Below are 16,750 nucleotides of genomic sequence, written 5' to 3' on the forward strand. Positions count from 1 at the left end.
ACCTCCTGCAAAATAGGTTTCGGACGTATGTGCCAACGGCTCCTTTGACTATAATGGTGCAGATGGAAGCACCATGGGCTCTGTCGCGCACCATTTATACTTACTAGAGGTAGTAGACTGATTCTTGTTATTCGCCTCCAGTAAGCGTATAAAATGGTGCGCGACAGAGCACACGGTGACTCCGTCTGCACCATTATAGTCAATTGCCCGTTGGTGCATAGTCCGAATCCCGTTTCTTTTTGCGTGGCGTTTTGATGGAAGCCCTGATGGGACCAATGAACGTGGAGAGGGACGCAGTGTGAAAGCGGCCTTACAGAGCTTTTAAAGGCTATGTACAGCTTCATACAGAAGTTTCTTTTGATCATTTGCTTCCAAAATGCAAAGTAGCTAACAATTTAAAGACCAGAGAACTTAATTTTTAGCGCTTTTGATCTTTTTTTAAATTTTTATCCCTTACCTTCCAAGAGCATAAACTTTTTTTTTTTTTTTTTTTCCTCTCCTTTCTTTCTTTCATTGACAGACTTATGAGGGCTTGTTTTTTTGCGGGACAATTTGTAATGTTAAATGATACCAATAATTTTGCCATACAATGTACTGAAAACCAGGGGGGGGGAATGCAATTCCACCTTCATATGTTTCATTTTCTTTTTATGTCGTTCATTTTATGCTAAAAATGACTGGGCAGCATGAATGGCCGGGTCAGTCCGATTTTATAGCGATACCAAACATTCGTTCAAAATATTGTTTAAACCTCTCTCTTGCTGAATATTTCCATTTTCCAAGACACATAACATTTTATATTTTTGTTGATGGGGCTGAGAGGGCAATTTGTTTGTTTTTTTGTTTTATTTGTTTCTTACTGTTTTCTTCATATTTTTAAAAACATTCTTCTTTTTTTTATTTTTCTTAATGGGACTTGAACCTGCTATTGCTTGTTTTATAGCTTTCATGATGTACAGCAAGGACTTTGTCGGATACTTGGTGTGGCCAAGAGCTTGGATGACTGTTAAGTCCCTTTCACATTGCGCTTTTACTTACGTTCAGTGGTCCCGTCGGGGCATCCGTCCGAACCGCCCCTCCTCTGCAAAACGTGTTTCGGACGCATGCGCCGACAGGGCCATTGACTATAATGGAACAGACTCCGTTAGGGTGTGTGCTCTGACTTGCACCATTTTTTGCACATATACGTTTTCTGCAGGCAGACACCCGAACGTAGTCGAAAATCTTACTGAGAAGGAGAATTTTATTGCAAGGTCAATCATTTTACCACAAAATGTACACTGTAAAATCGGTTCTCAAAAAAAAAAGGCAGAATTTTTTTTTCTACAATTTATCCCCATTTTGGATTTTTGTTCCTCATTTTTCAGTACACTATGTGGTAAAATGAATCACATCATTCAAAAGTACAACTTGTTCTGCAAAAAACAAGCCCCCACATGTCCTATGCGGACTGAAAAAAAAAAACAAAGTTAGGGCTCTGGAAAGAAGTGCAGGCAAAACCAAAAAGTAAAATTGACCCTGTTGTGAAGGGCTTAAGAAAGCAGAGAAAACAGAAAATAGACCAAATGCAATGAACATGTAGAGGAAATAAATGCTGTAATGTAGCTGTGCTGACACATGAAAGCGGGTGAGGACCGCAGCACGCTGGATACAGAGCTCACATCAGCATAGATTACAGGGGGCACTCACACAAGGAAAATCTGAATGAAGATCGCAGACTGAAACTTGGTACAGTGGAACCTTGGGTAACGAGAACAATCCGTTCTGGGAGTGTGCTTGTTAACCAAGTTACTCATTCAGCAAAGCAAGATTTCCCATAGGAAATCATTGCAATGCAGACAATTCGTTCCACAACTTGTTAAATGTCCCATTCTCGTCCTCTATTGTGCCATTCCATACACGTACAAACACGCACATATTATGCTTACCTTACATTCCGTTCCATCGCCGGCCTCCTGGAACTTGCAGTTCGCCGGTACAGGACGTGTATCGGTTTAACATCGTGATGAGGGAGGAACTTCCGCTGCTAGAGCGCTGACGTCAAAGGCAGGAGCTACTTGCCTCTGATTGGCCAGCCCGCTGCTTTTGAGTAGCGGCTGCCAGAGCAAGTTCCAACCTCGTCGCGATGGTTACCCGATGCACATCCTGTACCGGCGAACTACAAGAACCATGAGGCCGGCGATGGAACGGAAGGTAAGGTGAGCATAATATGCGTGTGTGTATTTGTTTGTGCGTGCGTGTTTGTTTGTGTGGACTGCAAGAGCGGGTTAGAGCACGGTGGATGTACGGAACCGGAAGTATGTGCGGTGAGTATTTTGCTCGTTCAGCAAAGCTTGCTCGTAAACTGAGTTACAAATTTACAGCAAGCTTTGCTCGGTAAACAAAATACTCGCTAACTAGCGTACTCGTTAAGCGAAGTTCCACTGTACAATTATGTTAACTTAAGGCAACTTACATATTTATCTATGTCAGAGGTGTCCATAGCCTTTAATTTTTTTCTTTTAAATCACTTGTAAATATTTATTGAATCTTTCTGTTCCATATTTTAGCCACTTCAGCAAGCAAGAAGCCCATAGCCAAAATCCTTCCAGCAAAGAAAGCCAAAAGCAGCAGTGAAGACTCCAGTGATTCTGAGGAAGAATCTAAGAAAGCTCCAGTGGTATGTTAAAAATTGTATTCACTTCTTTATTACTAAGGGTGTACATTTTTCTCATAGATGGCTAAGAAAAGTATGAAGCAGGCTCAGGTCCTCTGTACCATCACCCTGTAACTGCAGACCCTGGAGCTGGCACTGATCTCTCCATTTAAATGTTGTCGCCAATGTCTGTTAGTGGCATTTTATTGTCGCCATTATGAGGATACATTGGGTTACCATGGAAGACTGCTGAAGAACATGTAACTATCTTGGGTCTCCTATAAAGCTCAGCCACGTGCTGATCTTCTCAGAACACTGATTTCTTTATATATTTGCATACAGTGGTATTGCTCTATATAATATAGGAGCTCAAACTACTGCAGGTTCAAGTTTCCTAAATGGATTCATAAAGTAAAAATGGAAAAAAACCCCACTTTCTTCAGCGCTCTATTGGGAGACCCAGACGATTGGGGTATAGCTACTGCCCTCCGGAGGCCACACAAAGCACTACACTAAAAAGTGCAAGGCCCCTCCCCTTCTGGCTATACCCCCCCGTGGTATCACGGGTACTCCAGTTTTCAAGCTTTGTGCGAAGGAGGTCAGACATCCACGCATAGCTCCACAGATTTTAGTCAGCAGTAGCTGCTGACTATTTCGGATGGAAGAAAAGAGGGCCCATATAGGGCCCCCAGCATGCTCCCTTCTCACCCGTTGATGATGTTGTAAGGTTGAGGTACCTATTGCTGGTACAGAGGCTGGAGCCCCACATGCTGTTTTCCTTCCACATCCCCTTGTAGGGCTCTGTGGAAGTGGGATCCTGCCGGCCTCAAAGCTCTGACGCCGGGCTCCATCCACAGACCCATAGAACCTGGTGGATGCCGAGCAGGAGTACCATCAGGGACATGGCCCTGCATCATACAGGTACTCTGTGTCCCCGGCAGGCACAGACACACTCCGGGCTGGCTGGGTGTTGTAGTGCGCCGGGGACCGTAACGCTAGAGCTAGTGTTCCTACAGTTTAACTGGGGGTCTTTTTTCTGTGTGTGGGAACGCAGCGCCGACCCCCGCTGGACCGGCGGCGCTGCTGTGACTTTTAGTTCGCCGGGGACACGCCGACCGCGCTTTTACGGCGGTGGCGTTTATAAATCTAGTCCCCGGCTTTTGCGGCCTAGGACGCCGGCAGCTCCGATTCGTTCCCGCCCCCACCCTGTCAATCAGGGTAGGGGAGAGACGCTGTTTCACGGCAGCGACGAGGGCTGGAGCCTGATTTACATGCTCCAGCCCTCTCACTAGGCACAGAGGGAAGCAGGCTTCCCGCTCTTAGCCAGGAACGCCCAGGGCCCGCCCCCCCTCCTCTCTCAGGACGCCGGCAGCCATTACATGCATGTCTGGCTGGAGGAAGGACGCAAGGCTCTGGGAGACCTGGACTAGGGGGCTTTGGAGATCACACACCCGCTCTTAAGCGGGCGGTAAGCGGCTTTTCAGCTGGCCCCTCTAGTGCCTCAGTGTGTATTAGTGTACTGTGTCACTGGACATATATATATTTCCTTATTGCTTGCACTGTGAGGTCGCTTCCTGGCTGTATACCCAGATCACTCTGAGGAGGCAGCAACATGTCATCCGCAAAACGCAAGGCTGCCAAGGCTAGGGCTGTGTACACTGCGTGTGCTGCATGTGGGGCTGCTCTACCAGCAGGCTCCAAGGACCCCCATTGTGTGCAATGCTCAGATCCGGTGCTGCTTCGCCAGCCGGAGTCAGGAGAGATAGTGACCCAGGCTGAGACGCCTGTAAGTCCTGCCCCGGTGTCAGGGACAGACTTTGCAGTTTTTGCGGATAATATGTCTGTGACTATGGCAAAAATCCTTGAAACTTTGCAATCCATGCCTGGGGCTCAGTCTATGGACACGGCGAGGTCTCTGTCCTCTAATCCCCCTCAGTTGGATTTAATCCAGACTGCAAGGGGGTCCCCGGCTTCACAGGCTGAGTATTATGACTCAGATGATAGCCCCAGCCACCCTAAGCGAGCTCGCTGGGAAAGACCCTCAACGTCATCACACTGCTCAGGGTCTCAGCGCAATCAGTCTCCCTGTGATGCGTCTGATGAGAGTGATCAGGAGTCTTATCCTGGAACCCCTCTCAATCTGGATACCCCGGATGGGGACGCCATGATAAACGATCTTATCTCAGCCATCAATAGACTGTTAGATATTTCTCCCCCAGCCCCTTCAGCAGAGGAGGCAGCTGCAGAGCAGGAGAAGTTTCGTTTCCTCTATCCCAAGCGTAAATTAAGTGCTTTCTTGGATCACTCTGACTTCAGAGAGTCAATCCAGAAACACGACGCTCATCCAGAAAGGCGTTTCTCTAAACGTTCTAAGGATACACGTTTTCCTTTTCCCCCTGATGTGGTCAAGCGCTGGACCCAGTGTCCAAAAGTTGACCCCCCGATTTCCAAACTTGCAGCTAGATCCATAGTTGCAGTGGAGGATGGCGCTTCACTTAAGGATGCCAATGACAGACAGATGGACCTTTGGTTAAAATCTGTCTATGAAGCTATCGGCGCGTCGTTTGCTCCAGCATTCGCAGCCGTATGGGCACTCCAAGCTATTTCAGCTGGTTTAGCAAAAGTGGATGCTATCTTACATCCAGCGGTGCCGCAAGTGGCGTCCCTTACCTCGCAGATGTCCGCGTTCGCGTCTTACGCTATCAATGCGGTCCTAGAATCTACCAGCCGCACCTCAATGGCGTCCGCCAATTCGGTAGTTTTGCGCAGAGCCTTGTGGTTAAAGGACTGGAAAGCAGATGCTGGTTCCAAAAAATGTTTAACCAGCCTGCCTTTATCTAGAGATAGACTGTTTGGCGAACCATTGGCTGACATCATTAAACAGTCCAAGGGTAAAGACTCTTCTTTACCCCAGCCCAGAACAAGCAAACCTCAGCAGAAAAAGTGGCAGCAGAGGTTTCAGTCCTTTCGAGGTTCGGGCAAGACACAATTCTCCTCGTCCAAAGGGACTCAGAGGACGCAAAGAAGCTCAGATTCCTGGCGGGCTCACGCGCGCCCCAAGAAAGCAAATGGAGGAACCGCTTCCAAAGCGGCCACCTCATGACTTCCAGCTCCCCCCCCTCCGCATCTCCGGTCGGGGGCAGGCTCTCCCGCTTTTCCGTCATTTGGATGTCACAGGTCAAAGACCGGTGGGTGACAGACATTTTGTCGCGCGGGTACAGAATCGAGTTCAGTTCTCGTCCTCCAGCTCGGTTCTTCAGAACCTCCCCACATCCAGACCGAGCAGATGCCCTGCTGCAGGCGGTGGACTCCCTAAGAGCGGAAGGAGTAGTGGTTCCTGTACCGCCTCAGGAACAAGGGCGAGGGTTTTACTCCAATCTCTTTGTGGTTCCAAAAAAGGACGGCTCGTTCCGTCCTGTTCTGGATCTAAAGCTGCTCAACAAACATGTGCACGCCAGGCGGTTCCGGATGGAAACCCTCCGCTCTGTCGTGGCCTCAATGTCTCAAGGAGACTTCCTTGCCTCAATAGACATCAAAGATGCTTATCTCCACGTGCCAATTGCTACAGAACATCAACGTTTTCTACGTTTTGTGATAGGAAACGAACATCTTCAGTTCGTAGCTCTGCCATTCGGTCTGGCGACAGCCCCACGGGTTTTCACCAAGGTCATGGCGGCAGTGGTAGCAGTCTTGCACTCTCAGGGACACTCGGTGATCCCTTACCTAGACGATCTACTTGTCAAGGCACCCTCTCAAGAGGCATGCCAACTCAGTCTACATGCTACACTGGAGACTCTACAGACGTTTGGATGGATCATCAACTTTCCAAAGTCGAATCTGTCTCCGACACAGTCACTAACGTATCTTGGCATGGAGTTCCATACTCGAGCAGCGAGAGTGAAGCTTCCGCTGAACAAGCAGCGGTCACTACAGACAGGGGTGCAATCCCTCCTTCAGGGCCAGTCGCACCCCTTACGGCGCCTCATGCACTTCCTCGGGAAGATGGTGGCAGCCATGGAAGCAGTTCCCTTTGCGCAGTTTCATCTGCGCCCACTTCAATGGGACATTCTCCGCCAATGGGACGGGAAGTCAACGTCCCTGGACAGGAAAGTCTCTCTTTCCCAGACGGCCAAGGACTCTCTACAATGGTGGCTCCTTCCCACCTCATTGTCTCAGGGAAGATCCTTCCTGCCCCCATCCTGGGCAGTGGTCACGACAGATGCGAGTCTGTCGGGGTGGGGAGCAGTGTTTCTCCACCACAGGGCTCAGGGGACGTGGACTCCGCAGGAGTCCACCCTTCAGATCAATGTTCTGGAAATCAGAGCAGTGTATCTTGCCCTACTAGCCTTCCAGCAGTGGCTGGAAGGAAGGCAGATCCGAATTCAGTCGGACAACTCCACAGCGGTGGCATACATCAACCACCAAGGGGGGACACGCAGTCGGCAAGCCTTCCAGGAAGTCCGGCGGATTCTGATGTGGGTGGAAGCCACGGCCTCCACCATATCCGCAGTTCACATCCCCGGCGTAGAAAACTGGGAAGCAGACTTCCTCAGTCGCCAGGGCATGGACGCAGGGGAATGGTCCCTTCACCCGGACGTGTTTCAGGAAATCTGTCGCCGATGGGGAGTGCCGGACGTCGACCTAATGGCGTCCCGGCACAACAACAAGGTCCCGGCATTCATGGCGAGGTCGCGCGATCAAAGAGCTCTGGCGGCAGACGCATTAGTTCAAGATTGGTCGCAGTTCCGGCTCCCATACGTCTTCCCACCTCTGGCACTCTTGCCCAGAGTGTTACGCAAGATCAGATCCGATTGCAGCCGCGTCATACTCGTCGCCCCAGACTGGCCGAGGAGATCGTGGTATCCGGATCTGTGGCATCTCACGGTCGGTCGACCGTGGTCACTGCCAGACCGACCAGACTTACTGTCCCAAGGGCCGTTTTTCCATCAGAATTCTGCGGCCCTGAACCTGACTGTGTGGCCATTGAGTCCTGGATCCTAGCGTCTGCAGGATTATCTCAAGGAGTCGTAGCCACAATGAGACAGGCTAGGAAGTCAACGTCTGCTAAGATCTACCACAGGACGTGGAAGATTTTCTTATCTTGGTGCTCTGCACAGAGAGTATCCCCTTGGCCATTTGCATTGCCCACCTTTCTTTCCTTCCTGCAATCGGGGTTGGAAAAGGGCTTGTCGCTCAGTTCCCTTAAAGGGCAAGTCTCGGCACTGTCTGTGTTTTTTCAGAAGCGTCTAGCACGTCTTCCTAAGGTGCGCACGTTCCTACAGGGGGTCTGTCATATTGTGGCCCCGTACAAGCGGCCGTTAGATCCATGGGATCTGAACAGAGTACTTGTTGCTCTGCAAAAGCCGCCCTTCGAGCCTCTAAAGGACGTTTCCTTTTCTCGACTGTCACAGAAAGTGGCGTTTCTTGTCGCGATCACATCGCTTCGGCGAGTGTCTGAGCTGGCAGCTTTGTCATCCAAGGCTCCTTTCCTGGTGTTCCACCAGGACAAGGTAGTGCTGCGCCCCATTCCGGAGTTTCTCCCTAAGGTCGTATCCTCGTTTCATCTTAATCAGGATATATCCTTGCCTTCCTTTTACCCTCATCCGGTTCACCGGTATGAAAAGGACTTACGTTTGCTAGATCTGGTGAGAGCACTCAGAATCTACATCTCCCGAACGGCGCCCATACGCCGTTCCGATGCACTTTTTGTCCTTGTCGCTGGTCCGCGCAAGGGATTGCAGGCTTCTAAAGCCACCCTGGCTCGATGGATCAAAGAACCAATTCTAGAGGCCTACCGCTCTGCGGGGCTTCCGGTTCCTTCAGGGCTAAAAGCCCACTCAACCAGAGCCGTGGGTGCGTCCTGGGCATTACGTCACCAGGCTTCGGCTCAACAGGTGTGCCAGGCAGCAACCTGGTCCAGTCTGCACACTTTCACCAAGCATTATCAGGTGCATACCTATGCTTCGGCGGATGCCAGCTTAGGTAGAAGAGTCCTGCAGGCGGCAGTGACATCCCCGTAGGGGAGGGCTGTTTTTTTGCAGCTCTAACATGAGGTATTTCTTTACCCACCCAGGGACAGCTTTTGGACGTCCCAATCGTCTGGGTCTCCCAATAGAGCGCTGAAGAAGAAGGGAATTTTGTTACTTACCGTAAATTCCTTTTCTTCTAGCTCTTATTGGGAGACCCAGCACCCGCCCTGTTGTCCTTCGGGATTTTTTTGTTGTTTGCGGGTACACATGTTGTTCATGTTGAACGGTTTTTTCAGTTCTCCGATGTTTCTCGGAGTTAATTTGTTTAAACCAGTTATTGGCTTCCTCCTTCTTGCTTTGGCACTAAAACTGGAGTACCCGTGATACCACGGGGGGGTATAGCCAGAAGGGGAGGGGCCTTGCACTTTTTAGTGTAGTGCTTTGTGTGGCCTCCGGAGGGCAGTAGCTATACCCCAATCGTCTGGGTCTCCCAATAAGAGCTAGAAGAAAAGGAATTTACGGTAAGTAACAAAATTCCCTTCTTTTTTAAAATACATAATAGCTTAAATCACCTCCTTTTTTTACCGTTGAAATATAAGTGAAAATAATAAATATTTGGTATCGTCGAGTCCAATCTCTCAAACTATATAATTATTGAAACTGTACATTAAACGCAGAAGAGAAAAAAAATTGTAATGTGAGAGCTGCCATTTTTCTGTCGCTGCTCTTCCCCCTGAATAAACCATTTAAAAATAATAAAAATGACACTTGTGTCCCAAAATAGGATCAATTGAAACATTAGCTTAAGATGCAAAAAAAAAAAAAGTCCCCCACAAAGCTTCCTAGACATACAAATACGGTTACTGCTCTGAAAACACTTTTTTTTTTTTTAACTATTTTTCACCACTAAAGTAATAGGTAAAAAAACTGGACAAGATTTGTTTTGCTATAATTGTGCTGACATGGAGAATCATGTTCCCAGATTATTTATACGACATAAAAACATAAAGCCGAAATACCATGGTGGAACTGTGTAGTGTTTCCCCACCTCCGGTTTCACTGCTCTTGTAATTCCTGCCCCCCCATTTTCCAGGACTTTGGTTTAAAACTACAACTCATCACCAAAAAAGAAAATAAGCCCTCATGCTATGACAAAATAAAGTAACCGCTCCTGGAAAAAGCATAGAAATAAAATACCATCCACTCCGATTTGATAAAAAAAAAAAACCCAAACCTATAGCTCTGGGTTGAAGGGAGAAAAAAAATGAATTGGGTTTTTAAGAGGTTAAACAAATGTTGGGCAGAACCACTCTTGCTAAATTCTTAGGCTATGTTCACATAATGAGCTTTTGGTGAGTTTTTGAGTGTTTTCGCTGTCAAAAACGCTGTGTTTTACAGCTTCAGCAGAGTAGATGGGATGTATAGAAATCTCCTGCCCACTGTGCTTCCTTTTTATGCTGCATTAAGTGACCTGTGGTTCGTTTTTCAAATCCTCAGGACGCCAATTTCTGTTGTCGCTTATTTATATGGTTAGATTTTCCCCATAGGATTGCGTTAGATGCGGGAAATGCACATTTGTACGTTTCTGCTGCAGAAACGCATATAATTCGCACATTTGTAAAGCAATAAAGTTTTGTCAAAGCCAAATACCAGGACGTTAAGAAAATGCAGCTGCTTTATTTTAAGCATGAGCGAAGAATTAAAAATCGCAAAGTCAAAAATTGCTATAAAAACGCAATGAAAAAAAATGCAGGTAACCTAATTTACATAATAGATGGAGAAATTCGGCAACATCAAAAACTCATCGTAGGAACGTAGCCTTAGGTCGCTTTCTCTCAGTAATATTGGGTTCAGGAGAGGAATGTAGACTGAGAAAAAGTATAATGGAAAGATTTCCACAAAGGCCAGTTTTGCATATCCATAAGGTTAGATCATGAAACCTTTGTCGTCAGTCTGAGTGTTAGGCTGGACTCACACGAGCATATAACTCGCATGAGTATCGGAATGCATCACCCGGCACGGCTGGCTTCTCTGCTGACAGGAGCAGGTCAGCTGCATGTATTTCTATGACATGCTCCTGTCCGGAGAGTGCGGCCATACCGGGTGATGCGTTCCGATACTCATGCGAGTTATACACTCGTGTGCGGGCACCCTAAAGATCTGCATACTGTCCATGTTTTAGGGATGTGTGCAATTGTCCTAATCCTGTGTTTTGCGTCCATTCTGGTACTGACTTGATTACGGTCCGTTTCTTTTACTCTTTTTGCACAATTAGAGACCCCCAGCCCCATTCTCTCCCTTAATCTTTCATCTTTTGTTCAGAAAAAGAACAAACCTCTGGTGAAGGCAGCGAATGTCAAAACAGCACCTCAGAAAAAAGCAGAGGTATCCAGCTCTGACTCTAGTTCTGAAGATGAAGCCCCAAAGAAGAAGCAGCTGCCTGCCAAGTCCCCAGGTACTCGCTATTCCTTATCCGAATACATCAGGCCGCTTGTTCCTCTGTTTAAGTGTTGCTATTACATTTATCAATTTATAATCAGCAAAAATGGTTAATAAGTCTTAAATCTGTTGCTTTGTAACGTACATTTCTGATACGAGAAGGGAAGACGGGCAATGTTTGCTTTTCTAATTAAAGAGGACCAACCACCAGGATTTTCACATGTAACTAAAGCCAGTGCTATACTGGCGCTATCATGCTGATTCTAAACATACCTTTAGTTGTGAGATCGGATGTATAGTTTCTGAATTATGGGCAAGTAAAGTTTGTGAAATGTACTGTTATTTGATTGACAGGTGCAACAGAATATCTAATAGGTGGGTTGGGTTTTGCTAGTTATTCCCGCCCCTGTCTGCTACCTGACCCCACCCCCCACCTTGTCGCTGTTATTACGAGGGAAGGGGGAAGGCCAAGCAGGCAAACATGGGCAGGAAAAAAACAGCAAAACCCAACCCACCTATTAGATATTCTGTTGCACCTATCAATCAAAAAAACAGTTTATTTCCCTTTCACAAACTTGCCTACATTTCAGACAGTATACATCTGATCTCATAACTAAAGGTATGTTTAGAATCCACATGATAGCGCCAGTATAGCACTGGCTTTAGTTTACATATGAAAATCCTGATGGTTGGTCCTCTTTAAATCTCCCAAGTTTGCTATAGTTTTACTTCTCCAAAGCCATGCTGCAGACCACCAAAAAGATCTAAATATCCATAGTAGTGTAAATAGAATCTACAGCTTACTGCTGAAAAGCAAGCCCTGACACTGCATCATGCAGTGTGACTAATAAGTGACGACACCCATGTTTTTATTTTAAAGTAGCTGCAAAGGTGACTCCAGTTGCAAAGCCTGCTGCAGCAGTGAAAGGTAGAAAATCGGACACTAGCAGCAGCGAAGAGTCGGATGACAGCAAGCCAGCAAAGGTAAAGCACAATTAAGAGTATTGTCATTGCACAATCCATGTACCTGGACTATTATGGTTACATTGAAGGATTTTCTTTTTTTTGTATACTACAGACTGCATCTGCGAAGACTCCACCAACTAAGTCCCCCGCAGCTGGTAAAGCTCAAGTTAATAAGGTAGCCAAGGGAAAGAAAAGCTCTAGCAGTGAAGACTCTGACAGCTCAGAAGATGAAGCCCCTGCTGCAAAGGCTAAGCCAGGTACTAGATGTTCACTGACAAATGGTCAGCAATGCTTGTGACAGCACCAACCCCTCCTCCAGCTGGATTTGTTTTGCACTGTATATCCAAACTTGTGCTGTTAATATTCAGGAGTTTTCTTCGAAAGCACAAGCCTATTTTGCAGTCAGTATGAGTCCAACCAGAAAAAGGGTATATTTACATGATGAATTTTTTTTATATTATTATTCATGCTGTCAGACACATATGGTATCATCAGGATTTTCATTCTGTGATGTACCGTATTTTTCAGATTATAAGACACACTTTTCTTTGTCGCTCGATTGGGAGACCCAGACAATTGGGTGTATAGCTTCTGCCTCCGGAGGCCACAGAAAGTATTACACTTTAAAAAGTGTAACCCCTCCCCTCTGCCTATAAACCCTCCCGTGGATCACGGGCTCCTCAGTTTTATGCTTTGTGTGGAAGGAGGCACACATCCACTCATGCATTCCCAACTTAGTTATGTCGGTTGGAAGAAAAGAGGGCCCCCACGGGGCTCCCGGCATGTTCCCTTCTCACCCCACTACGTCAGCGGTGTTGTTAAGGTTGAAGTACCCATTGCGGGTACAGAGGCTGGAGCCACATGCCGTCTCCTTCACCATCCCTTAAGCGGCTCTGGGAGAAGTGGGATCCTAAGCGGTCATCCATTTACTGGGACCGTGCTCCATCCGCAGCCCCTGTGGGAACCTGCCGGACCAGAGCCTCTTCAACCTCAGGGACCGGGCCCTGCAACTTAAAGGTTCTCTGTGTCCCCATAGGGGACTGTGCAGGGAGCGCACCTTCTTCCCGGAAGCCGCGGCGGCTGCTGAATTCAGGAGGCCGGTGGACTTCCGCGCCGACCGTGCCTGCTTGTCGGGCGCGGTCTCAAATTTAGTCCCCGGCTTCATCGCGGCCTAGTCGCAAAAATCCCGCCCCTGGGCCTGCCTGTCAGGGGTAAGGGCGGGATTACCGACCTGACGTCGGATGTGAGGGCTGGAGCATCCTGCATGTTTCCTCCCCCCTCACTGATCACTGTGGGGACCCCAGATTCCCGCACTTTGCTGGCGCCGCCCACGGCTCCACTCCTCCCCTGAGAGCTCCGGCAGCCATTTTTTGGCATTCTGCCGGTGGAGGATTCTCAGTGAACAGCTCTGCAGCTCTGGGGGATCTAAGGCAGGGAATCTGGAGGACACACTCCGCTCGTTAGCGGTCGGTAAGCTACACCGGTCACCCGGTGCTGGTCCCCCTAGGGTGCCGGATTAGATACGTATATATCTATATCTATCTGTTCGGTGGGCTGTATACCCCTTTCCCATATACCCTCGGTGATCACTCTCCTAGGAGACAACAGCATGTCGTCCACAAGGAGCAAAGCTGCTAAGGCACAGGGTTTTTTTGCGGCCTGTACATCTTGTGGGGCTACGTTACCTGCGGGTTCCACCTACCCTCACTGTGAGCAATGCTCGACCCCTGTTTCGCTTGCTCAGCCGGAGCCTCGGACACTGGTGGGCCCCTCTGCTCATGTAGACCCCCCTGCTCCCCCTGACCAGGCTGCAGGGACAGAGTTTGCCTCTTTTGCTGAGAAACTCTCTGAGTCACTTTCTCAATCCATTGCACAGTCTATGGACAAATGGTCTTCTAAGCTGCTAGAGCAGGGGTCGGGAACCTATGGCTCGCGAGCCAGATATGGCTCTTTTGATGGCCGTATCTGACTCGCAGACAGGGCTCCTACCTGTCTATGGGAAGGATGCATGCACCGCGCTCCATCAGGCCGCGGTGCACGCTGATCAGGCCCGGACTGACAGGCGGGAGGGGCGGGACTTCTCCCGGTGGGCTGGCCGGTGGAGGGGTGGGGGGGCCGCCGCCCCCCGCCTCTCCCGCAGGTCTGCAGTGGCGTAGCAAAGGGGGGGCGGAGGGGGCAGTCCGCCCCGGGCGGCACATGTCAGGGGGGCGGCATTTTGGCCACTCGCCTTCAGTTCTGCTGTCCCTGGGCTGAGTTCCGGGGACCACAGTCCTCGGCAGGAAACTGTGCCTGCCGTCCCTTTAAGGCAGGGGTGGGGAACATCCAGCCCGCGATGACCTTTTCTGCGGCCCCCGGGGCACTGGGGCAGATTCCCGGAGGCTGCAGTGCTCGGGCAGCCGCTGATCTTGTCTATTGCCGGCAGACAGCACTGGGGGTGGGACTTCCTCCCTCCGGCTCCTACATGCTCCCCTGTGAAATTGCAGATAGAAGCAGAGTGATGGGGCAGGGGCCTGTATAGTGCCGTGCGTTCTGCCTCTCACCCTCCAGTTCTGTGCTCTGCTGCTCAGGTCTATAAGGTCTTTTCTTGGAGAGAAAAGAGGAGAATGAAGCCAGCCCTTGAACTGCTGCATCCATCACTTGTGCTGCACCTGATCTTACAGGGCAACTAAGCAGCAGGTACTTATATCTGTGTGTGCTGTGCATACGGCGCGTGCGTGTGCTGTGCATACGGCGCGTGCGTGTGCTGTGTATACGGCGCGTGCGTGTGCTGTGTATACGGCGCGTGCGTGTGCTGTGTATACGGCGCGTGCGTGTGCTGTGTATACGGCGCGTGCGTGTGCTGTGTATACGGCGCGTGCGTGTGCTGTGTATACGGCGCGTGCGTGTGCTGTGTATTCGGCGTGTGTGAGTGTGTGCTGTGTTTGTTGTGTTTGGCACTTAATAAAGTTTCATATTGTGAGGTTTATTGGTATATCTAATTCCTGGTGTGCATATGTTTACCTGCAGAGCTTTTTTTCTTCTCCTTATGTACTGTGTATACGGCATGTTGAGTGCTGTGTATGGCTTGTGTGTGTATCTCCTGGGTCTGAGCCTCTCTTTTTTGTTCATTTTCTGTAAGACCAACACTTTTAAAAGGGCCACTGACAGATACAATTGCTCCAGCGGTCACTTAGTACACAAAGGAGTGTTCCTCTCTGCTGCACTAAGCCACCGCTGGACCTAAACAATAATTCGCTGTAAAATAATAAAATAGATAATTGACATAACTGACAATGCGTTGTGTGACATGTCCAATATTCCAGCTTCTTTCTTCTGCGAATGCCTCAAAGCTGGCATTCTCTCAACATCAGGTGGGAAGAATGCCAGCTTCCAGTCATGCGCAGGAAAAAGAAGAAGCCAGACTGCTGGACTGATGTCATGCATCGCAAGTTCACAATGTAAGTTATTTATTTGATTTTTTTACTGCTAATTACCATTGTTTCAGTCCAGTTGTGGCTTTATACAGCAGGGAGGAGCATTCCTTGCTGTACTAAGTGAACATTGGAGCGATTGATCTGTCAATGGCCCTTTAAACATATTGTACGGCTCTCGCGGAATTATATTTCAAAATATGTGGCGTTTACGGCTCTCTTAGCCAAAAAGGTTCCTGACCCCTGTGCTAGAGGCTTAGCAGTCCAGACCGGACCCTTCACAGGCCCCGGCCCCTGTTGGCTCGTCGCCTCCAGGCCCCTCTCGGTCCGCGCCACAGCGCGCTCATAGGTTGGCCCCTCGGTCTCAGGCGGAAGACTCCTGCCCGGACCGTAGTCCTAGACCGGCTAAGCGGCCTTGCTGGGACTCTTCCCCGACTTCCTCTCGCTGCTCGGGATCCCAGCTTGAGGACTCTCTGGAGGACGAGGCGGACGTCGCAGCTCAGGGCTCTGACCCTGACGTCGCCCTTAACCTTGATACACCTGAGGGGGACGCCTTAGTAAATGATCTTATCTCGTCCATCAACCAGGTGTTAGATCTCTCTCCCCCGCTTCCTCCTGTAGAGGAGTCTGCGTCTCAGCAGGAGAAACACCAGTTTCGGTTCCCCAAACGTACACGCAATACGTTTTTTTGATCACTCTAACTTCAGGGACGCTGTCCAGAAGCCCAGAGCGGTCCCGGACAAGCGCTTTACTAAGCGCCTCACTGACACGCGTTACCCCTTCCCATCTGAAGTCGTTAAGGGTTGGGCTCACTGTCCCAAGGTGGATCCTCCAGTCTCAAGATTGGCGGCTAGATCCGTGGTGTCGGTTGCAGATGGCTCATCGCTAAAAGATGCCACTGACAGACAGATTGAGCTCCTGGTGAAGTCCATCTATGAGGCCACGGGCGCGGCCTTTGCAGCCGTGTGGGCACTCCAAGCTATCTCGGCTCGTCTGACTGAGATTAATGCTGTGACACGTAATTCTGCTCCGCAAGTTGCGTCTTTGACCTCTCAGGCGTCAGCCTTTTCATCCTACGCCATGAACGCCATCCTGGGCTCTGCTAGCCGTACAGCTGTAGCATCCGCTAACTCTGTGGCAGTCCGCAGGGCCATGTGGCTGCACGAATGGAAGGCAGATTCGGCTTCCAAGAGGTTCTTAACCGGTTTGCCGTTTTCTGGCGACCGTTTGTTTGGCGAACGATTGGATGAGATTATTAAGGAATCCAAAGGAAAGGATTCCTCCTTACCCCAGGCCAAACCTAAGAGACCTCAACAGAGAAAGGTTCAATC

At 49.2% G+C, this 16,750-nt stretch overlaps 1 protein-coding gene across 2 annotated transcripts in view; it reads left to right on the top strand.

Moving 5' to 3' along the window:
• NOLC1 (nucleolar and coiled-body phosphoprotein 1) overlaps nt 1-16,750 on the top strand; it is an 81,346-nt gene that overhangs the window by 28,937 nt on the left and 35,659 nt on the right. For both annotated transcript variants that reach the window (XM_075348877.1, XM_075348878.1), the window contains exons 4-7: nt 2,550-2,659; nt 10,927-11,059; nt 11,924-12,027; nt 12,122-12,266. In XM_075348877.1, coding sequence (XP_075204992.1) covers nt 2,550-2,659; nt 10,927-11,059; nt 11,924-12,027; nt 12,122-12,266 — 492 coding nt within the window. The remainder of the gene's footprint in view (nt 1-2,549; nt 2,660-10,926; nt 11,060-11,923; nt 12,028-12,121; nt 12,267-16,750) is intronic.

The sequence above is a fragment of the Anomaloglossus baeobatrachus genome, chromosome 5, assembly GCF_048569485.1.
Source record: "Anomaloglossus baeobatrachus isolate aAnoBae1 chromosome 5, aAnoBae1.hap1, whole genome shotgun sequence".
NCBI lineage: Eukaryota > Metazoa > Chordata > Amphibia > Anura > Aromobatidae > Anomaloglossus > Anomaloglossus baeobatrachus.